The sequence below is a fragment of the Carassius carassius genome, chromosome 25 (genome assembly GCF_963082965.1).
Source record: "Carassius carassius chromosome 25, fCarCar2.1, whole genome shotgun sequence".
NCBI lineage: Eukaryota > Metazoa > Chordata > Actinopteri > Cypriniformes > Cyprinidae > Carassius > Carassius carassius.
In genome coordinates, this window is record NC_081779.1 from 22,340,526 (window position 1) to 22,364,571 (window position 24,046).

General features: G+C 36.4%; 1 protein-coding gene and 1 pseudogene across 1 annotated transcript in view; one reads left to right on the plus strand and one right to left on the minus strand.

The window, feature by feature from the left end:
- Positions 1-2,526: 2,526 nt before the first annotated feature.
- On the plus strand, positions 2,527-6,357 carry LOC132104887 (cilia- and flagella-associated protein 90-like; annotated as a pseudogene).
- Positions 6,358-7,048: 691 nt separating this feature from the next.
- LOC132104414 (adenylate cyclase type 2-like) overlaps positions 7,049-24,046 on the minus strand; it is an 82,582-nt gene continuing 65,584 nt past the window's right edge. Inside the window, exons 16-25 of the mRNA XM_059509871.1 lie at positions 15,534-15,671; positions 13,974-14,090; positions 13,205-13,389; positions 12,500-12,584; positions 10,460-10,618; positions 10,226-10,372; positions 8,043-8,150; positions 7,763-7,877; positions 7,516-7,640; positions 7,049-7,422 (exon numbers count right to left, since the gene is read on the minus strand). Of these exons, the coding sequence (XP_059365854.1) occupies positions 7,270-7,422; positions 7,516-7,640; positions 7,763-7,877; positions 8,043-8,150; positions 10,226-10,372; positions 10,460-10,618; positions 12,500-12,584; positions 13,205-13,389; positions 13,974-14,090; positions 15,534-15,671 (1,332 nt within the window). The 3' untranslated portion in view covers positions 7,049-7,269. The remainder of the gene's footprint in view (positions 7,423-7,515; positions 7,641-7,762; positions 7,878-8,042; positions 8,151-10,225; positions 10,373-10,459; positions 10,619-12,499; positions 12,585-13,204; positions 13,390-13,973; positions 14,091-15,533; positions 15,672-24,046) is intronic.

A 24,046-nucleotide genomic window follows, 5' to 3' on the forward strand; every position in this document is an offset into this window, starting at 1 on the left:
TGACAACTTTAATTTCATCTGCATATTATTCAGGTTAGTTGCTAAGGCTACATGAAAACAACCAACTCCTTAGACCTGTTTAAAGTTGCAATGGAAAATAAATAAAAGCAGTTTACATAAATTGTATAAGCAGATTCTATAAATAGTAAAAGTAATCTACATATTTAAACATAATTAACGAATAATTACATAGGCCTATAGCTTATAGAAATAATATTTTATGCTTTTATATCTGTTAGGGACCACAACATGTTAGGGAGGCTAAGCGCAGGGAAGGCTGCTCCAATATATCTCCGTTCTCCCATTCAGATTCCCATTCACTAAGAAGGTGACTACAGCTGAGATCTATTTCCTTCCCTTTTTTGGGGGGGGGGGGGGGGGGGTACCTCCCTGAAATGACTTTTTGCAGGTTGGGATGTCTGCGATTGTAAAATCGATTTTGCATGTCCAAATACGTTTTATACGGCAAATAACACCAAATATAGGTAAATCCACGGACAACAGGCAGGACGAATGTAAAGATTCAATATATTGGTAAAGACCAATATTTCTGATGATTTATTGGTGTGAAGTTTCATGCACAATGACAAATAAAAATAAGCAGGGTGGACTGCCATAATGCAAAACATTTACTGCAGGCTTCAACATGGCTGTGTTTACGATTAGAAATTTCAACAACAAATCGCATAGGCGATTCTAGCCCGAATCTCTATCTGTATGCATGAGTACAGAGCCCCTCTGGTCCCACTTTGTAAAACAAAAAAAATAGTAGATAGTAACTCGTGGCCTCAAGATAAGTAACTCGTGGCCTCAAGATACTAACTCGTGGCCTCAAGATAAGTTACTTGTGGCCTCAAGATAAGTAACTCCTGGCCTCAAGATAAGTAACTCCTGGCCTCAAGATACAAACTCGTGGCCTCAAAATAAGTAACTCGTGGCCTCAAGATAAGTAACTCCTGGCCTCAAGATAAGTAACTTGTGGCCTCAAGATACTAACTCATGGCCTCAAGATACTAACTCGTGGCCTCAAGATAAGTAACTCCTGGCCTCAAGATACTAACTCGTGGCCTCAAGATAAGTAACTCCTGGCCTCAAGATAAGTAACTCCTGGCCTTAAGATACTAACTCGTGGCCTCAAGATAAGTAACTCCTGGCCTCAAGATACAAACTCGTGGCCTCAAAATAAGTAACTCGTGGCCTCAAGATAAGTAACTCCTGGCCTCAAGATAAGTAACTCGTGGCCTCAAGATAAGTAACTCCTGGCCTCAAGATACAAACTCGTGGCCTCAAAATAAGTAACTTGTGGCCTCAAGATAAGTAACTCCTGGCCTCAAGATACTAACTCGTGGCCTCAAGATAAGTAACTCCTGGCCTCAAGATACTAACTCGTGGCCTCAAGATAAGTAACTCGTAGCCTCAAGATAAGTAACTCGTGGCCTCAAGATAAGTAACTCCTGGCCTCAAGATACTAACTCGTGGCCTCAAGATAAGTAACTCGTGGCCTCAAGATAAGTAACTCCTGGCCTCAAGATACTAACTCGTGGCCTCAAGATAAGTAACTCCTGGCCTCAAGATAAGTAACTCCTGGCCTCAAGATACTAACTCGTGGCCTCAAGATAAGTAACTCCTGGCCTCAAGATAAGTAACTCCTGGCCTTAAGATACTAACTCGTGGCCTCAAGATAAGTAACTCCTGGCCTCAAGATACAAACTCGTGGCCTCAAGATAAGTAACTCGTGGCCTCAAGATAAGTAACTCCTGGCCTCAAGATACAAACTCGTGGCCTCAAAATAAGTAACTCGTGGCCTCAAGATAAGTAACTCCTGGCCTCAAGATACTAACTCGTGGCCTCAAGATAAGTAACTCCTGGCCTCAAGATAAGTAACTCGTGGCCTCAAGATACTAACTCGTGGCCTCAAGATACTAACTCGTGGCCTCAAGATACTAACTCGTGGCCTCAAGATAGTGAAGTGTCTGACATATGGACCCTTTGTTGTTAATATACTTGGTTTTGTTTAACTCAGAAACATATGCTATAAAATATGAAGAAGAATTATAAAGGACTATGGATATGCAGCCTACAAGAGTTACATTATTAACAGAATTGAATTGATTGTGATGAACAGTTCTAGTAAATAAATAGAAGCAGAACTGCAGCAAACTATATTACACTGAATATTAAAACAGAGGATATTGCACAGAATGTGAAATATTACATTGCACTACAGTACATGGTCCAGTTTAATAACTAAGGGTCCATGTGTCAGACACTTCACTATCTTGAGGCCACAAGATAGTTATAATTTTTTTTTTTGACAAAGTGGGACCAGAGGGGCTCCATAAAAATCACATTGTTTCTAGTGAAGAAGAGTTTCTTCATGCCTTAAAATAGCTTGAATGCATTACCCTTTCCTAATTTAGTATCCGCGGATGCAAAATACATCACATAATATCGGACCTGCTCCACCTTCACTCGATTAATAACTTCACAAGGATGAGTGACAATTTAAGATTAATTCAACCATATATGTTTGAAGCAGAAACACATTTCTATGAAGCAGAGAATGTAATGTATTTGATGTATTGCTCCATATAGCCTACATCTACAGAATCAGACATGCAACAGTAATTAATCTGGTTAGCCTTTGACTTTAATACGTTATTAAACAGCTAATAATGTATTGAATATATTACATAAACCATGTTCCAAGAGTGGTATGAATGCACTTTATATATATTTGTATATCAGGTAGATTATATGCAGTACATTTAGGTCTTTTAGTATATCTGGTTAAAATATAATTTTATCATTTAAGATTTTTTATTTAGTTTTATTTGACATGAATATATTTTTAGTGTCTAAACATCCCTTGGCTACACTGTAGATCAAATCACCTCCTGATATCCTTGGACCAGGTACATATTTTCAAAATAACATTTTCTAAAAACCAAATTTGTCCATTTTTCTCAGATAGGCCCCAGAGAGGTCTCTGTATGACTGCTTACATCAGAGCACTGAGGGCTATGATAACAAACTCCACCGTGATGACAGAAAACATACCAAATCCAGGGGGCCTGGACATCTTTAGTGAGGTGGGCTTTTCCCAAAACTCCACAGCGATCCATCCATGTCAGCTCGGCAGTTCATGCATTCTGTGTGTTGTTATTTTTTTTAAACAATGCTCTCTAGAGGAACTAGATGGCAATACATCTCAACCTCCCATCTTAGGAGTCATCTAGACCAGCTCCTGTTCTGTCCTCTTCTGTGTATGGCCGATTTGCACAGCTGCAGTACGACTCAGCAGGGCCATCGCTAGTGGGGTGAAAGGTGGTGACGATTATAGGGGCCCCGGCGATCTCAACCATCTGGATGAGGCCACAGGCCACTCTAAAGCTCTCCTTTGCGAAGTTCTCATCGAAGTTCCTCCTGCACATGAACGAACAATACGAATCGCAGTTTAAACAGACAGAAAATGACGTGAAAGAGCCCAATTCAGCACCTGCTGTGTTCTGGTGTTCAGGCTCACGCATTATCACTTGCCGTTAACTGATTACCCCATATAAATGCACGTCATACATGTAGTGCTAGAGTAAAACCCGCAATGTTCGTGTCGTGTGCAAACACTGGCATCTCTGTGGAGACATTATACGCCTTTATTAATCATGCCAAAGGGCATAAAAACCATAGACAGTAAAAGAAATGGACACAGCGACCTCGTTGGATTCAACGGAGAAAAATGAAGTCAATTAGAAGCACGCACTTCCTGGGGGTCGAGCATACTTCACAGACTCAAACTGAGCTTGAGGACGTAGATGTCACGTGAGAAACCTGTAAGTCTTCTAATTGCTTTGCCAAGAGAAATCTGAATCACCCACCGAATCTTCCAGAGAAGGCGAGCGTGAACAGGAGCAAATTTTGGTAAGTATTCTGATTAATTATCTCCCATGACTTTATGCCAAAATGCCAAAATGAATGGGAGTCAATGGAATGCTAACAGCAGGTGGGGGTCCGCTAGCCAATGGCAGCGCCCAGGGGTGCTTCAAGAAAATATGAAACCCTGCCCCCCTGATAAAAACACGGCGAACTTCAGGTTTTTGTGTGCAGTTCCTGAATGCCCATGCACTTTCCAAAGCCTCTCCGCCCTTCAGTCTCACATTTAACGTTACTGCAAACACAGAAATCTAAAGTTAAGGAAACTAAACAACCAAGACAAAAATATGTCTACTTCAAATGTAACATTTGTTCTGTACATCAGCATCAGGAGAATAACATTATAATCTCTTTCGCGAGATGCGCCGCAAATGGCACAGAACGCAATGGAAAGGTTTTCAGGGGACCCCAATTAGTGACGAACCCGGCTGTGTACAGCCAATGCACGATCAACGGCTGTCCGAATTCATTCACTCGTTTTCATTCACAGCTTCAAGTGAACTGTATTAGTGGACTAATGTAGAAATGAGTGAATAAGTGTTTAGGGGGTGATTTCGGATTTGGAACGAAATGGGGGTGAGTTATTAATGACATAATTATGATTTTTGGGTGAACTAACCCTTTAAGGAGTTTCTGGATTTCAGCTGGCAAAACTATTAAGCTACTAAGAGCAAATACATTCTACACAGGAGTTTTCTGAATTTGTAAATTTTTAAGATTGTTCTTATGACTGAATCTGTTCATGTCTGTTGTTTTAAAATTCTCTTAATATGAAACTTATGTATGAATGAAATGTTTTCAAGTTTTTGGAAAACTGAAAGTACAATCTGCTAGAATATTAAAATGTTACTTCAAGTATTACAATTTAACTATTAAACCAATGAAAGAAGTTAAACAGTCTTTTGTTTCTTTTTATAGTTTTTACTACTGAGACCTGTTGAAATACAATAATTTGTACAGTTTTACAATACATAATAAAAGTGGACAACAAATTACAGTAAATTTCACAGTGTAAAGTAATATTTTATTGTATTAAAATATATCAAAGGAGAAAAAAACATAACATTGTTTTTTACAGTAAAAACAAAATATATAATTGGAAATAAATTTACGGCAAGTTAAATGGTACTGTAAATATGAATACAGTATTTTTACTGTAAGTTTAATTTACACTAAGTTACTGGCAAACTGCTGCCAGTAAGTTAATGTAATTTCTACAGGACATTTTTTACAGTGTAGCTACTATCTGCTGTAATGTTAATCCAAGAAAATAAAAGAAAGAAAATCACTTACTGATATGTACTTTGTATTTTTAACAAGAATTAATGTACAGTCAAACCAACAATTATTCAGACACCAGATATAATTTCATATATATTTATATACTAGGTGCAGAACACTATAATACATTTATGCAAGTGAGTATAGCAAAATAAAGCGAACTGTGACATATAATACCCCAAAATTCTTCATACAGTGGACTACTAGTGAAATAGATCAATAATACTAATAGTAATAATTAATAATAATAATAATAAAATTGGGACCAAAATGACTCAGCACCATATAAAGCACCATGTTTTGCTTATGTGTTTTTCCCTGAATTGCTAATGCAACCTTTTCACACCACAGTCTGAACAAAATTAAGCATTGCTTGGTAACTGGTCAACAAAGTATTGATAGTTGTGTAAATATTGTCATACTAACAGTTGTCTGAAGTTTTGGTTGGTTGAGTTCTTGTCATATTTTATTACCATTTTCCAAACTATAGCAAATAACCTGTGATAATGTGAGAAATGTTGATGATGTCTGAATACATTTTGGTTTGATTGTATATTTGATTTTACATTGAAGACTATGCAGTGTTATTTTAAATTTGATTATTCAGTTTCTGTACCTGGACACCTACAGACTTGAAACAAATTTAAACTCTGTGTAAATAGCACTAATAAATAAAAAGAACAATAATAAAAAAATATAATATAAAATACAAATAAAACATTTCAAACAGGGCCCACTGGTACAACCTGCACTGGGGCCCCGCAAACCCCAGCTACGGCCCTGCGACTCAGGGAGGAGTTTTGCTCGTGTTGCTCACATTCGTTCTGATTTCTACAGTAAGAATGGGATCACCTGGACCGTGGAAGGAAGCTATGGATCTGTGACACCTGTCTAAATGCGTCTCTTACATGTGGTTACATTTGTCATGGCACATTACACACCACATCTAAACATACGTGTGATGCTACAAGCAGAGCAGATTGTTACTTACCTCCATACAGTGTAATAATATGTATTGATCATATGAATGTTTTTGATGTTACACAGTGAATTACAAAACCTGTCAACATGATCACGTCATAATTCATGCCTAAACAAAAGAATCAAAAATAAGAAATTAAATGCAGCTTTATTAATATTATAAAATAAATAATATTAATGAATATTAATTAATACATGAAGCATATTTTTAACCCAAAACAGCCCAAATTAATTACTGTAAAAGCATATTATTAATAATACTATAAGAAAGTATATATAAAGCATTTACAAGAAAGTGTGTTTGCATAAATATATATATATATATATATATATATGTGTGTGTGTGTGTGTATATATGTATATACCTATGTGTGTGTGTGTGTGTGTGTGTGTGTGTGTGTGTGTGTTTGTGTGTGTCATGAAAAACACTAAATATTGCAAAATATAGCCCTTTTTTGCATTCTGACAAATATGTGAGAAACTATATTATGTTATTAAAATATATATTATTAATAATATTATACATAGGGGTATATATATATATATATATATATATATATATATATATATATATATATATATATATATATATATATATATATATATATATATATATATATACCTTATAATTTTTTATAATTATAGTAAATTGTCAATAAACATTTTGTTTCCCCCTATGGCTTGTTTATATTAATAGGTTTTTATGTGGTTTTAAAACTTTTCATAGGAAGCCTATTTAAAATTCACACAGACAGAGACTTTGACATTTATATATAAATTTTAATGGATAACAAAATGATAGCATCAAAACATGGCCGCCTTTGTTAACCGTCTTTATTTTACAAAACTCTTTAAATTATGTATTAAATTATATATTAAATTATGGATTGAGCAACACACAATTACAAGTCTGAGTTACACAGAGCCTCTGAGCCATCCATTACTTATAAAGCAATGCAAAAATCTAGTGTATGTGGTGCAAACAGAATGCTGTAGCCCACTACAACAGGCCAATGCTATATTGAACTGTACACGTTTTAATCAGGTCAGTGACTGACTAGTGTGTGTGAATGAGGTTCAAGGCATTACATTCCCTTGTGATGAGGATCGTGTCATCTCAGTGTGAACGAAGAAGGTTTTGAGATCCCCTTTGCCCTTCACATTAATGATCCCTCGACAGGAACACATGTAGCCCAATGTCTGCAAGATCCGACTCGTCTCCTCTGTGACCTGTGGAAGGAAGCACACAAGATGTGATCCACTGAAAAACCCATTAACAATTCACCAGGCTCGCAAAGTAAGTAGGTCAGAACACGGATCGACCTGGATTTTGCCAAGCACCCCTGTGCTTTCCATCCTACTGGCTACATTTACAGTGTTCCCCCAGATATCGTACTGCGGTTTCTGTGCTCCAATTACTCCTGCAATTACTGGGCCATGGTTTATTCCTAGTGAGAGAAAAGCCGGAAACATATGAAACATCTTGAAGGCTATTATAAGACTTTCTGCTAATTAGGAAAGGAAAGCAAAATTTTATCGGTGTGAAAAAGTGCTAATGGGCCCTGCTTACCCACTCGCAGCTTGAAGTCATTAAAAGAATGTTTGTTGATGACGTCAAGCTTTCCCACCAAAGCAAACCCAAACTCCACCATTGTTCCAATGTGCATGTACTGCCGGTCGTAGTCCTTCAGAATAAGAACAAGGAGCTCAAGTGAGACGTTTCAAGCACAAATAAAGCTTTTAGAATCACAGACAGGTCCTACAATAGGTCTAATGAGACTCTGCAATCAGCTTAGTGTAATCTTTTAGAATTATAATTTTGGACCAAACACAAGAGCTCCAATTTGTACCTGTGCATACTCTGGTCCAGGGGTCACATTCAGCCCCGTAGCAGCCATGTATGTGCTGCCGATAGTTTTGATCTTCTCCACACCACTGAATTTGGGTTTTGACAGCAACTGCAAAACCCAAAGGAACAAAAGCATTTAGAAGATAATGAGATATGTTAAGGTATTTTATCTTTGCAGGCTAGATCTGATGCTGCTTCTGCTGCTGCGCAGCAAGTATACGCTTCATACTGCCAACACTCTTTACTTGCATCTATGATCATATAAAGAACCTTTAACATTCATGGAACCTTTCAACTGCACAGAAAGTTCTTTATAGTGGAAAAAGGTTTTTTTTAGATCATCAAGAAAAAAAATGACTTTTTAAAGAATGGTTCACTGTGAAAGGTTCTTTGGGGAACCCAAAATGATTCTTCTATGACAGTGCTGTGAAAACAGTGCTTTTTAACCTTTATTTTTAAGAGTGTAGATACACTGACTCACTTCAGTAAGCATGTAATATATGCTGCTGCATGAATCGGCATACATAAATCCTGCAGCAGATCTAGACAGGTGGTGCTGGGGGAGGAGGAGGGTTTCAGAGGAACTCTGATAGCGCTGCAGGATCAGCTTACAGCACACTGAACCAGACAGTCTGAATGTTGAGCAAGCAATCTTATTGGCTGCACAATCAGCAAAAGCAAGCAGACTTCATGTAAAGCTTGCTCTGTTTAGATTTGTATTGGCAGCCTTTCAAAAGAATTAAAAGAACATCAAAACTAGTATGATTTAATTTATATAAGTAAACATATTTGTTAGGACCTGCCCCCCTTTTTACCGTTACTGTGACAAGCTTTCCAACTAGAACTGGGTTCTGCTATTAAAGTATTACATATTGCTCTTATCTCAAAAGCCAGACTTTTGATTAGTCTGATCCACTTTTCAGCATATTCCTGCCAGGAACAGCCCACTTAAACTGGAAGAGACCGTATATTTGTCACGTAAAGCACCCAGAGTTCATTTTATTTTTATGTGCCATTTATTTGAAACTGCTAATACCACAAAGACTTCTTTTTCAGAGGCGGACACTTTCACTATGCATCAAACAGTCCAACTTTTAATGTTTTAACACTGTAATGTGCTATTTTTAAAATTAATTTCTGAAATATTCTGCTTGAAACTAACCAAAGTACCTAAATAGGCCTAAATTACAGAAGATCAATTGGCAGTATGTCAGTAACATTATTAAAGCAGCACTTTAAGGATCAGTTATCGCAGATGATGTTTACATCTTCACAAGTACTTTAGTGTAGCTTTACACAGCATCTGAAATCAAAATAGGGTTGTGTTCATGGCAGAAGTAAGCTATGAGGTCATTTTTAAATTGTTTCAATTATTCAAAATGAACATTTGTTCTCTAAATGACTAATTTGCTGTTTAAAATCTTCATATGAGTGTCTACATGTATAAATAAGTTTAGACAGTTTGCAAAAATGTTTAGCATCCGTGGTATGAAAATGATCACTGCGAGATGCTGGCGGAGTGAATGAGGCTCGAGAAAGTTGTGAGTGAGGTCATGGGGACAGCCTCCACTGTGTTGCCAGATCCAGCTATTATAAGCGTATTTGGACTTTATCTGGCAACATTGCACTTAAACTAAAAGTAATCAAAAAAGCCAATGGACTGGTTATTGTTGGCACGATACCACATTTGGTAAGGCAACCGCAAAAAAACTAAACAAAAAAACATCATGACATTATCTGTCAGAAACGTTATCAATGCTATCAAAAACCTAGCGTTTAACAGTAGTACACAGATGTGTAGAAAAAGTAGGTTACAGAATTAAATTAAATATCGAAATTTTCACAAAGTCTTGCTAAAAACATCCATAAATGCACTAGACAAAGTTATGTATATAGCAATGGTTATTAATGAAAACTATAAAAGTAACATGCATTGTAACTGATAACATTATCCACCCCTAACCTGTAAAATATGAACACATTTTGATGCAATAAATATGGTATAATTTAACAATGTTCCTGGGAAAACATCTTTCACATCTGCATGTCTGTCTCTTTTTAAAGTGTTAGTGTATATAATGAGTTGTTTTTGTAGGGGTTATTATAACACACTTCTTAACCCAACCCCAGACCACACTAATTTTCAAACCCTGATTATGGCCATGGTTGTGTCTGTGAGTTTACCTCATCAAAATCTGCTATAATCTCATTTAGGAGCCTGAGACACTCCAATCCCTCCTTATTAACGTCAGATTCTGTGTAAAATTCCTTGAAGTCTGGGATGGAGGCGAACATCACACATACCAGATCATACGACTGATGGTAGAGATCCTGTCAAAAATACAAAAAAATGTGGCGATAAAGGCACAATAGATGCACTTTTCACTGGTGTTTTTTGGACATTTGGATGCCATTCACCTCATTCTTCCAGTTCCTCCCCAGGAAATGTTCTGCCACATGGGCAGGCAGTACGTTTTCCAAAAGCACCTGGTTCAGGTTCTCCATGGTCTCAATCTCCTCACACTCTTTCTTAAACTTGTTCCTCCACAGGAAGTCTAACCTACAGTAATATTCATTCTGTTACAAGAGGACACAGAGGTAAAGAGGTGGTACACATCTGATCACCGTAATGTGGCTTTCAAGATGACAAAGAAAGCAGAATCAAATGCACACAAGGACAGTTCATTGTTTTTATGGATTTTTCTTGCATAAAGGGCTGCTATCATGAAAAATTGCTTCAATTTTCTCTGAGTTGTAGCTTTGTGTTCCAGCAGACATTCATCATGAAAAAGACTTCTTGAATCAGGGAAAATGGCACCTTGAAAGGCATTAAGTATGCACTGATAGTCTTTCTCACTCAGTCTATATTTGCTTTTGCTTATTTTTGTCTGGTTCATTGCTTTGGAGAAAAATCAGTCCCCGGCTTACCTATCACCTGATCAACCCGAACACCGCATTACTTATAAATGAATTCACCTAACTGCACATTTCAAAAACAGACTTTATTAGACAGGCCTATTATCCTGGGACAAATAGCCTCTCATTAATCTCAGAATTAAAAGCACACACTGAAAAAAAAACTGACCCACGGGTGACCTGTAGAGACAAGGTTTCAATACAGACAGAAATACATACAGTTCTCTCTATATTGTAGTATTTATTAAATGCTTTTTTGCAGGAAAGCTTTATCTTATTCGGCAGCCAGAGGCCTATAAGTGCTGATAATAACTGAAGCCATAGAAATTGGGAACACATTTGCTGCCACAAAACTCTGAGCTTAATCATAAATGACTTCTGAAAAATTCACTTTTCAAGGTAAGAAGTGACTGTTTCTAGATGAGGCTAACGTCTATTATAAAATTGTCATTGGATTTACATTCGGGCACCTTTTATAATCGAATCAATTGAAAAACTGATCAATTAAAGGAAAGTATAAGTTAGACTCATTCTACCAGTTAACACACAATGATGCCCTTATTGTAGTGCATTCTGGAGGCTTAAAAAGCAGAAATGTGATGTTTTTATTTTTGTTCAAAGGCTTATATGTACTTTTCAGTAAAGAAAAATGTGTTATGTAAGCTGCATAAATTTGTTTAAATTGTCAGAGGTGAAACTAAAACATGCATTACTGCTGTTTTCTCTCTAAGTAATTCCAAGATATCCGATTTAAAGTGAATCTTAAACGGAATAATTCACCCAAAAATCAAAACTGACTCGCCCTCAGGTCTTCTAAGATGTAGACGGGTCTGTTTCTCTTTTAAAGTGAAAAGCTGTGTATTTGTAAGAAACAAATCCATCAAGGCATTTAAGCCATCACTTCTAGCCAAAATACCAGTGCATAATAATGCTGGCTCCTGTGAAAATCCATCTCCTGTTGCCCTCTAACATCAAAATCCACTGACTCATTTGTTTCGAATGTTTCTGGACTGTTTTTGCTTGTAAACAGTGCTTGATCTGTGCATATTTCTCACCTGATCCAGACAAGATGACTTTTCCACTGGAGAAAGCAATATTACGGATAGAGGAATATTTAAATTTAAAAATGCCTTGATGTATTTGTTTCTTACAAACACACAGCTTTTCATTTCACAAGATGTTAATTGATGGATTGGAGTCCATGTGTTTTACTGGTGGATTATTGTGATGTTTTTATCAGCTGTTTGGACTCCCATTCTGACGGCACCCATTCACTACACAGGATAATTTGGTAAGCAGGTGATGTAATGCTACATTTCTAAAAATCTGTTCTGATGAAGAAACAAACTCGTCTGGCCTCAGAATGAATACATTTTCAGCAAATTTTCATTTTGGAGTGAACTATTCCTGGATCAGTGGATCTCATTCCAAATACTTCAGCATAACTCAACTCTTCAAATAACTTCTCAAAAACAAAGAGCAAATATGATAGCGGTGTTAAAGCACATCTTCATTTTAGATTTCAGATTGAGAGAGACTCACCTGTCTCGCCAGCACAAGCAAAGTGACAAAGAAAATGAACAGTGACACCGAGCCCATGGTCTTCAGATCTTTAAGAACACCCGGCCTGAGGGGGAACAGACAGAAATTTAAACTTCAGAAGTCAAGAGGACATAAAAGAGACAAATGCATTGTGTGTAGAGTAGGATAAGGACAGAATACAGACCTCTAAGCAACATTTTGTCAGTCTAACTCAGATTTATAATGTCCTAATGTTGCATATGCATAAACTGTCATTATGTTGCAGGGGCAGTTGCCAATTTGATCCATTACTTAATCTTTCTCCATTCAGAAAGGCTTAATGAAGGAATGGAAATGGAAAACAATAATAAAAGAAACAAAGAAAGAATAATACCAAATAAAATAATAATAATTATGAGAGAAATGCAGTAGGCTTATGTTTAAAAATGTTTCTTGTTCAGCACTGTCAAATCCTAAATTTCCTAAGTCCAAACTAATCCACACAAAACCTGCCATCTCAGCAGCAGCACCTGTCACTCATGTTGAGATATTGAAAGAGCTTCTGGAAAAAATTGCCTTTACAGTTATTTCAACTGTGTGTGTGCAATGGAAATATTAAATAAGTGACATCTACAAATAATTAACTCCTGTAGATTATTTGTGACATTTCTTTAGCATCACTGTATGTATATGTTTATGTATATGCTCCATATGAAAATCCAGTACCGGTCCGTTTGCTGGGTCTTGTAGAGGGCCATGCTGTAATCATCCAGTACAGAGGCATGGGTCTGAAGAATAATGATATTATAACCCACTACAGCAGCAAGCATAATTATCATCTTCAGCTCATAGTTTATCCTCAGGAACACGGAGCATGAGATCAATCCCAGAATGCAGCTGTAGATGAAATACTGCCAAATGAAGAGAAAGCCGGTCAGAGTCACAACTGTACATTCATTACGGCCATTCAGTATCAGTGAAAAGAGAACTGTGAAATTTTAATTTAAGTGCTAGGAATTTAATAACAGAACATACTTATCATATGACGACCCTGAAATATTACAAAATGGATGTTACTAAGAAATGCAAAAAAAAAAAGTAATATACACCAAGAGTATTATTTTCCTACTTTTGTCTACCATCTTGATATCCGTAGATATCTAATTGCATGTATGAACTACATAACTCTCAGTGCATGACTATATTTTCCAGTATATTTTTAAGATGTTAAATATCGCCATACATAATCACACACAGTATAAAGTGATATATTATATACTGATGCAAGCGTAGACAAATTGGTTTATCTCAGGACACTCACAAGTCTGTTCCATCAAAGATACAGAGAACTTTTTTAGACCCACATCTCAACAGAGGATGTACAATACAACATGTTTTCATGTGGGACTGTAAATAAAAGGTTATTCAGTTCATATTTTTTTCTGAGAAGAGATTTGTGGGCAAAAGGCATGAGATAATATTTATTACAACTTACTGGCAAGTAGAACTTGTTGTTTGAGGAGTCTGTGGTTTGACCATATGGACCATCCATACTGTAGTTGGAAATGTTGAGTGGAGGTGATGCTACAATCCTGTCTTCGCCTAAGAAGAACTTAAAACCCAAACAGATGGTGAAAAACTACATTTTGGGAATTATATCACCATCATTCTTAGCTAAACACATCTGTTGCATTCTGTAACAAATATGTTTCTTAGAAGTTCACAACATTTTTTTTAACAAAAGTGCAGAATTCAACAAAAATCAAAGAGCTGCAAGCAGATGAGAAAAGCATGGAAGATGAACAATTGCCTACTTTTGGCAGAATAGAAGCTTTTGTGGATAGAGCTTTTGTTCACTTGGTGGAGTATTTAATTGAAATGAAGGTATCCCTAGAACATATTAGAAGCATGTTGATCTGTGGTGTATGTGACTACTTAAATTTGTTTATTATAGAAATACAATGGTCAAATTTTTTTTTGACATTTAAGCCACAATTTAAAATGCATGACTGTCACTGCAAGAGAACAAAATATCAAAGTTTTAATAAGCCCAGCTGAACAGTGTAATGTTTCATCGTAGGTGTGTGAAACTGAAAACCCAAGTATTCAGTCACATTTCTCTTGTGTTTTTCTCCAACAGCGACAACATATCGCTTGAGCTCAGGGATAATATAATTAGATCCAAACTGGACCAGAGCCCTAGTACAGTGATGCTACAATGATGAATTCAACCAGACAGCTGACACTAATTCTACTCTGCCCTTTGCTGTGAACCACCACAGATTCCATAGCTAAAGCCCTCAAACTGGGACAAAAACTGATGATTGATTTATCAGCCAACTTTCAAAATGAATGTGTCATCTAATATATTGTGTAAATACTGATAGGTTTATGTATCCTAGGAATTAAAATCATGCAGCTTTTAACAAAGATGGTAACTAGTCTTTATATCACCCATCTTATGTAGCAGTCTTCGACAAAGTAATCACTTTAACTATTAGAGATAAACTGTATTACCACTCGTGTATTTTCTTTCAATTATTTTGAAGGTTAATGATGCCTGTGTCACATCAATTACCTGTGAGGCTCCTCAAGGTTCGGTACTTGGTCCCATCCTATTTTCTATATATACAAAACTTGGACTTACAGCAGAGCTTCAATACTATAGTGATATTTTGTAATATTATTTGGGAAAAATATCCTCATATAGATCAGAAGTGGTTTGAAAAACTAGGCAAGAGCAAGATTAAAAGAATAAAAGAGTATGCCAGACATACATTTCACTGCTTGTTGTATGTCATATAACTTGTATGTGACAAATAAAATCTTGAATCTTGATTTTTTAAAATATAACTATTTCTAAAGAGTTTCTTGAATTACTGAACCATAAATCCAGCAATCAGTTCATGATAATGACATAACTAAAGCAAGCAGGGAATATTTATCTTATGAACATGCTCATAATTAATTATACGTGAACATAAAAAATGTCAGTCATTTTAAAAGCAGTCTAGTCTAGCTGATAGACCAGGTATTAAGTAGTAGTGATGCTCACCATATTGAACACAGCCATGACTAGGATAAGTGCAGTGGTTGCCATGGTGAGCGCAAGTCGTATCCAGGGCTTGTTGGTGATGACTTTAGAGGAGCCAGGGAGCCAGGGCACTGTGCAGGAGGCTGCTTTGCCCCATTGCTACGGCAACAAGAAAAAAAAAAAACTTTAACTCCCACCAATATCATTAGCATATTTGCTTCTATTCCAAATGCTCAAGGTTATGATTGTGCCCCAGAAGTCAGAGACACATTCATAAACATAACTTCACAGTTAGTGAATATAAAATGATAAAAAGGCATCTATTTCAACTTTGAGATGAAGGCAACATGAAGCGGCATTCACAATTTCATAATTTCCATAAAAATGCAATTGACTAAATTAAGGACTCCTTCCCTTCTGGAACATAGCTGGTATAGTTTTTCTTCGCCCATAGAATTTGATCCACCTTGGACTTCAAAAGCAATTCCATTGGCTGAAACAAGTATTTTCAATAAGATTACAGTTACAGCATAGTAGTTTAGCATGTACTGTATAAAATAATCCGTAAAATATATGGTAAAAAAACGGCAGATGTGGTTGCCAGAATTATACCGTAAAAAAATACTGTAACACCATTTAAGGTATAACTGTTTTATAACATACGATAAAATACAGTAAATGTAAAGTTTAATACCATAATTTAACTGACATAATATTAATATACCAACTTATTGAAGTACTGAAATCTGTTTTGTACCATTGTAATACACTGGTAACCACCAAAAGCAGGTGGTGATGAGAAAGTCACGTTATGAGACAAAGCCCATCACAAGCAGTTTTTAAATAATAACATGTATTGAAGGTGCACAGTGTCACTCACACAAGCACTAAACACCATCATGATGTGACTCATTAAACTAAAATATGCAATAAACATTAATTTAACAACATTATATGTAACATATAAACCTAATAAACATAACAGATTAAAAAAACATAGTTATTTCAAAGAAAAAACATAAAATTCTAACAAAATTTGAAATGCTACAGAATTCTGGGAACGTCAGTTTAAGTTTTTTCCAGGAATTTTACAGGAAATTACCGTTAACCATTTAACAGGTTTGAAAGAAAAGTGAAGGCTAAATGGGACCTATGTGGTCGTTTAGAACACGGGGTAGAGTTTTTTGCAATGACATGACAATGGGATCATAAATATTGGCAGAATTTTCAGTTTTGAATAAATTATCCATTCAAGCAAAATGTAATGAATTGAATGCCTCTGAATGTTTTTATCTGAAATAAGACTTCATGACCTCAAAGGAACTGAGATCTGTTTGTAAAACCCATCCTGTATTGATTGCAGTAGCCTACTAATGTAACGTCTGTAGTGGCCGTGTTACCTGTAGTGACTCAGTTTATGCTACATTGTCAGGATGAGTATTAATGGAAGTTCAGTGGAAAAGCACTTTACAAAACACAGCCTAGACCATGTGCAAGAATGCTTCAGGCAAAAAGAATAAAAGAGGTAGAGGAGCTAAAGATAATAATAAAAAAAATTGCTTTCAGTATTTAAACACAGCACTTCTACTGGATAACCTTTACCCCTCTTTCATATTTGTGAATCTGTGTGCCGATTGTGAACTCTAACATCAGTGAAATGGAAAACAAAGCAGAGAGACTCTTAACTAAACTCCATAGAGCTCTAGGCACTCATGACTTTGACAGTTGTTTGTGAAACCAAAAGAGAGTCCTACCATAAAATAAACTCAACTTAAGTGCCAGAGCTTTATAACAAATGGCCCCTCATACCCGCAATTCCCTAAACCACCGGTTTACTGCACAAAAATAGATGGCAAAAAACCCAGTAAAAAGTATCACTCAATCTGCTTTTCTTTAGACACACACACACACACACACACACACACACACACACACACACACACACGGTTTTTGGGCTAATGCAAGGTTTCCATTAAGTGTGGCCTATTTTTTTTATCATCATGAATTCTGAATCTTCAATTGAAACAGCTAGGTTAATTAATGAACTGGGGACAAATCAAGTCGAGCGGGGGGTGAACGGCATGCAAACCCTTCAAGTTCTTTTGAAGGTCGTGCCTTCTAAAAATATAACTTGACACCTCAATACACAGAAAAACAGGTTACACTGCTAATAGTAGGAATTCCATGGAGTGCATATGAGGTTGAATCTCACACGTCAAGGTAACCCCCCTCCACCTCACCGAAAAATAAATTACATTTTACATATAGAAATTGAATCCTATTTAAAAAAAATATTTTTAGCATTGTGACATTTTAGGATTGTCCCTATTGGCACTCCCCCAGATTACATATACAGTATATATATGTGAGTTCCAATTTATTAGCTGTAGTATCATTGTGTTGCCTCTAGATGCCTGTATAGCCCTATGTAACAATCCCTAAACATTGCACATAATTTGCACATAAATCACATATAAATTAATTGTATTAGATTTGGATTTGGATACATGTTTAAATATTATCAATAGCTACTTTTTGTATTTATCTGTGTTTTGTTCAATTGCTTTGTTGTTGTTGCTTAAAACATTGATTTAAAGTGTCAGTTATTGCCATATTTCAGTCAACCTGATAAAACCCTTTGTTACCCTAAATTACATATAAAAGCCTGATCACTGGCATAAAAGTAATCAATGCAGCTACTTAATCCCTTGCTACTCATTAACGCGTGAACTTTCCCTTTAAATAATGCTCTTCCCTCTATGTGAATGAAGCTGTTAGAGGTGATTTAATTGATTCAGCATTTCATTAGTATCATTTTGGATCCTCAAGCTCTCGCGAAACCTCGTCACTTCCCCCCCGATTGACGCCAAGCAGAGCCTGGAGACAGATCTCCGCTTATCCGCAAAGCAAGGTTTTTTCACAAGTTCATCAAACAACAGCAGTAAGAATATTTCATCAAGCACGGTGAGTAATGGCTTCTCCTGCTATTGTTATTTGCACCTCTTGCCACACGTACAGTTTATCTATCTCTGTCGCAGATGAGGGATTCACATGTGATAAATGCAGGGAAATAGTCAGACTGACAGAGAAGATTTCAGAATTAGAGACACGCATCCAAAATTTAATTGAGGACAGTAAGAATGTTAGGGCTCTAGATACGGCTTTGGATGCGTCTAGCTCAGGGATTCCTGTACATTGTTTGGTTCCAGCAAAAAAAAAAGCCCTTGCAGCAGGGCAACTGGGTGACAGTGAGGCAGCATAGTCGTGGGTCAAAACACCGCTCTTCTGTTCCGATCAAAACATTAAACAGGTTCTCCCCACTCAGTGATGCACCCACTGAGAAACCTGATGAAAGTGCTCTAGTTATTGGTGATTCTATTGTACGGAACGTGAATATAGAGACACCAGCCACCATAGTCAAATGTTTACCGGGAGCCAGAGCGCCTGACATCTTGGCAAATTTAAAAGTGCTGGCTAATGCTAAACGTAAATACAGTAAGATTGTTATTCATGCCGGCGCTAATGATGTTCGACTTCGCCAGTCGGAGATCACTAAAAATAACATTAAAGAGGTGTGTGAACATGCAAGCACGATGTCAGACACTGTAATATGCTCTGGTCCCCTCCCTGCTTACCGTGGTGATGAGATGCATAGCAGATTGTCATCACTCAATGGCTGGATGTCTAAGTGGTGTTCACAGAATAACATAGGTTTAATAGACAATTGGACGAGCTTTTGGGGCAGACCTGACCTGTTGAAAAGAGATGGTCTTCATCCCTCCTGGGGTGGTGCCACTCTTCTCTCTAGAAATATGGCAAATAGTCTTAGAGTTTATACTTGACTAACTTGGGCCCAGTTCAGGAAGCAGACAGACTGGCTAGACCGACTGTCTGCTAGCTGCCTCCTGTCACAGAGGTCAGTTAATTCTCAGCACATAGAGACTTTTTCACCTAGATATCACACTATAGAGACTGTGTCTGTTCCCCGAACTAGAAAATACAAAAAACGTCCAAACCAAGTTAAGATTAAAAATTGAATTGAGGTTCAACAAATAAAAAACAAATGCAATATGGATAAACAAATGATAAAGCTTGGCTTATTGAATATCATATCCCTTTCTACGAAAAACACTTTTTGTAAATAATATGATCACTGATCATAATATAGATGTACTCTGTTTGACAGAAACCTGGCTAAAACCTGATGATTACATTATTTTAAATGAGTCCACCCCCCAAGATTACTGTTGATTAAGGGTGGTGTTGGCGCAGTGGATAAGACACACGTCTTTGGCGTGAGAGACCCAGGTTCGAATCCACTGTGAGACACCAATGTGTCCCTGAGCAAGACACTTAACCCCTAGTTGCTCCAGAGGTGTGCGACCTCTGACATATATAGCAATTGTAAGTCGCTTTGGATAAAAGCGTCAGCTAAATGAATAAATGTAAATGTAAATGTACTGTTATAAACATGAGCCGCGTCTAAAAGGCAAAGGGGGAGGTGTTGCTTCAATTTATAACAACGTTTTCAGGATTTCTCAGAGGGCAGGCTTCAAGTATAACTCGTTTGAAGTAATGGTGCTTCATATAACATTATCCAGAGAAACAAATGTTAATGATAAATCCCCTGTTATGTTTGTACTGGCTACTGTATACAGGCCACGAGGGCACCATACAGACTTTATTAAAGAGTTTGGTGATTTTACATCCGAGTTAGTACTGGCTGCAGATAAAGTTTTAATAGTTGGTGATTTTAATATCCATGTTGAAAATGAAAAAGATGCATTGGGATCAGCATTTATAGACATTCTGAACTCTATTGGGGTTAGACAACACGTTTCAGGACCTATTCATTGTCGAAATCATACTCTGTTTAATACTGTCACATGGAATTGATGTTGATAGTGTTGAAATTATTCAAGTGATGATATCTCAGATCATTATTTAGTTCTGTGCAAACTTCATATAGCCAAAATTGTAAATTCTACTTCTTTTTACAAGTATGGAAGAACCATCACTTCTACCACAAAAGACTGCTTTTTAAGTTATCTTTCTGATGTATCCAAATTCCTTAGCATATCCAAAACCTCAGAACAACTTGATGATGTAACAGAAACTATGGACTCTGTCTTTTCTAGCACTTTAAATATAGTTGCTCCTTTACGCTTAAGGAAGGTTAAGGAAAACAGTTTGACACCATGGTATAATGAGCATACTCGCACCCTAAAGAGAGCAGCCCGAAAAATGGAGCGCAGCTGGAGGAAAACAAAACTAGAGGTATTTCGTATTACTTGGCGGGAAAGTTATCTATCCTACAGAAAAGCATTAAAAACTGCTAGATCCGATTACTTTTCTTCTCTTTTAGAAGAAAACAAACATAACCCCAGGTATTTATTCAATACAGTGGCTAAATTAATGAAAAATAAAGCCTCAACAAGTGTTGACATTTCCCAACACCACAGCAGTAATGACTTTATGAACTACTTTACTTCTAAAATCAATACTATTAGAGATAAAATTGCAACCATTCAGCCGTCAGCTACAGTATCGCATCAGACAGTGCACTATAGACCCCCTGAGGAACAGTTCCACTCATTCTCTACTATAGGAGAGGAAGAATTGTATAAACTTGTTAAATCATCTAAACTAACAACATGTATGTTAGACCCTATACCATCTAAGCTCCTAAAAGAGGTGCTTCCAGAAGTCATAGATCCTCTTCTGAATATTATTAATTCCTCATTGTCATTAGGATATGTCCCCAAAACCTTCAAACTGGCTGTTATTAAGCCTCTCATCAAAAAACCACAACTTGACCCCAAAGAACTAGTTAATTATAGACCAATCTCGAATCTACCTTTTCTGTCCAAGATACTAGAAAAGTTGGTATCCTCACAATTATATTCCTTCTTAGAGAAAAATGGTATATGTGAAGATTTCCAGTCAGGATTTAGACCGTAACATAGTACTGAGACTGCTCTCCTTAGAGTTACAAGTGATCTGCTCTTATCATCTGATCGTGGGTGTATCTCTCTATTAGTTTTATTGGATCTTAGTGCTGCGTTTGACACAATTGACCACAACATTCTTTTGCAAAGACTTGAACACTTTGTTGGCATCAATGGAAGTGCATTAGCATGGTTTAAATCGTACTTATATGACCGCCATCAGTTCGTAGCAGTGAATGAAGATGTATCATATCGATCACAAGTGCAGTATGGAGTACCTCAAGGCTCAGTACTTGGGCCGCTACTCTTCACGCTTTATATGTTACCCTTGGGAGATATCATCAGGAAACATGCTTTCACTGTTATGCTGATGATACTCAGCTATATATTTCTTTGCGGCCTGGTGAAACACACCAATTTGAAAAACTAATGGAATGCATAGTCGATTTAAAAAACTGGATGACGAGTAATTTCTTGCTGCTAAATTCTGAAAAAACAGAGGTGATAATTATAGGACCTAAAAACTCTGCTTGTAATAACCTAGAACACTGTATAAGACTTGATGGTTGCTCTGTCAATTCTTCGTCATCAGTTAGGAACCTAGGTGTGCTATTTGATCGCAATCTTTCCTTAGAAAGCCACGTTTCTAGCATTTGTAAAACTGCATTTTTCCATCTCAAAAATATATCTAAATTACGGCCTATGCTGTCAATGTCAAATGCAGAAATGTTAATCCATGCATTTAGGACCTTAAGGTTAGATTATTGTAATGCTTTATTGGGCGGTTGTTCTGCACGCTTGTAAACAAACTACAGCTAGTCCAAAATGCAGCAGCAAGAGTTCTTACTAGAACCAGGAAGTATGACCATATTAGCCCGGTCCTGTCAACACTGCACTGGCTCCCTATCAAACCCTCCCTTCGCCTGTGCTTCCCCATAATATAGTCCCAAGTCAATATCTGCCTAGGAAATCGCCTAGTGTTAATCTGGATCGCTATTTGTACTCGTTGTGAATACGCAGGCCACAAGAAGTAATTAGGTGTGTTTTTTTCATTTTTTTTATCACTTTTACTCAGGCCATACTAGCTGGCAACAAAGGATTCCATTCATTGTGCTAAGCTAAGCTAACGCCGACCCAGTCAAACTAAAACAATGCATGCACTGACACAAAAATGCATTTGCCCACCTATCTTAATGTAGGAAATAATGTGAATAAGCCCTATTTCAAAAAACGGTGGAGTGTTCCTTTAACTGAACAGAGATGACATCACTGAATTCAATGATGAACTGCCTTTAACTATCATTTTGCATTATTGACACACTGTTTTCCTAATGAATGTTGTTCAGTTGCTTTGACGCAATGTATTTTGTTTAAAGCGCTATATAAATAAAGGTGACTTGACTTGACATTACCTCTGTAAAGATGCATTAAACTCGACAAAGAGGTTTAATAAAGGATGTAATGATCTTGTGAATTAGTGAATTTTACTATACCAATATTTTTTAATTGGCTGTTAATGTTTAAATGAGAATATTACATGACACTCTGATCCTTTAACAAAGCATTGGTGCAAAATCGCACTACTTTTGGAAAAATCTCGCAACATGATTTATCAACTCCCACAAATACTGCCTAAACAAAATACTGATTTTGTGCACTTTATTTAATGTACAAATATTTTAAATTGGCCTTTGAGCTTACTTTTTATGCTAAAAAAGGCTGTGCTTATTTAAATTATGAATTATTATTTCAATTTAAAATTGCTGTTTTATATTTGAATATATTTTAAAATATAATTTATTCCATCATTTCTCCAGTCTTCAGTGTCACACGATCCTTCAGAAATCATTATAATATGATGATTTACTCCTCAATAAACATTTCTCATTATTATCAATGTTGAAAACAGTTCTGCTGATTAATATTTGTGTGGAAACAAACAAAGTTTGATTAACAAAGTTTAAAACTACAGCATTTTTTGAATAATGGAATAGAAGTATAACTATAAGTAAAATAATAATAATCATAATTTAAATGTACATGATTTACAATTTAAATAATATTTGAAATATGTAATATCATTTGATTGGTCATAAAAATAGGCTTCATTTTCATTAAGAAAACACCATTCCTTATTCATTTCTTTTGATTTTGGGATGGAGTGTGACCAGAACGTGTTCTTGACAGATTTCCAATGAGAGAATCTACAGGCCTTTGAATATTAAATAAGCCATTTCACTCTAAGCTTTCATTATATATTAAGAAAGAAAGAGCGGGAGAAAGAAAAGAGAGACTTACAGGTGACATTTACTAAAGCAATTTATGCTCCACAAGTCCAAAGTAGCTGGTAATTTGATTATAGACAACACTCTCTAAGAGCTGAAAAAGAGTGTTGCTCCTCGCGTTAAAACACAGAAATTTCAATCTTGTTTTGATATGGTGTTTTTTTCCTCTCAGTATGGCATTTTGTCTGACAAGATGAGGGTCTTAAATGCGCGGAAACCTCGACTTATTAAATGACATTTCCGTACACAGTAATTTCCTCCATGAAAAATGGAAAAATATGTAACATCTGAAAAAACTGAG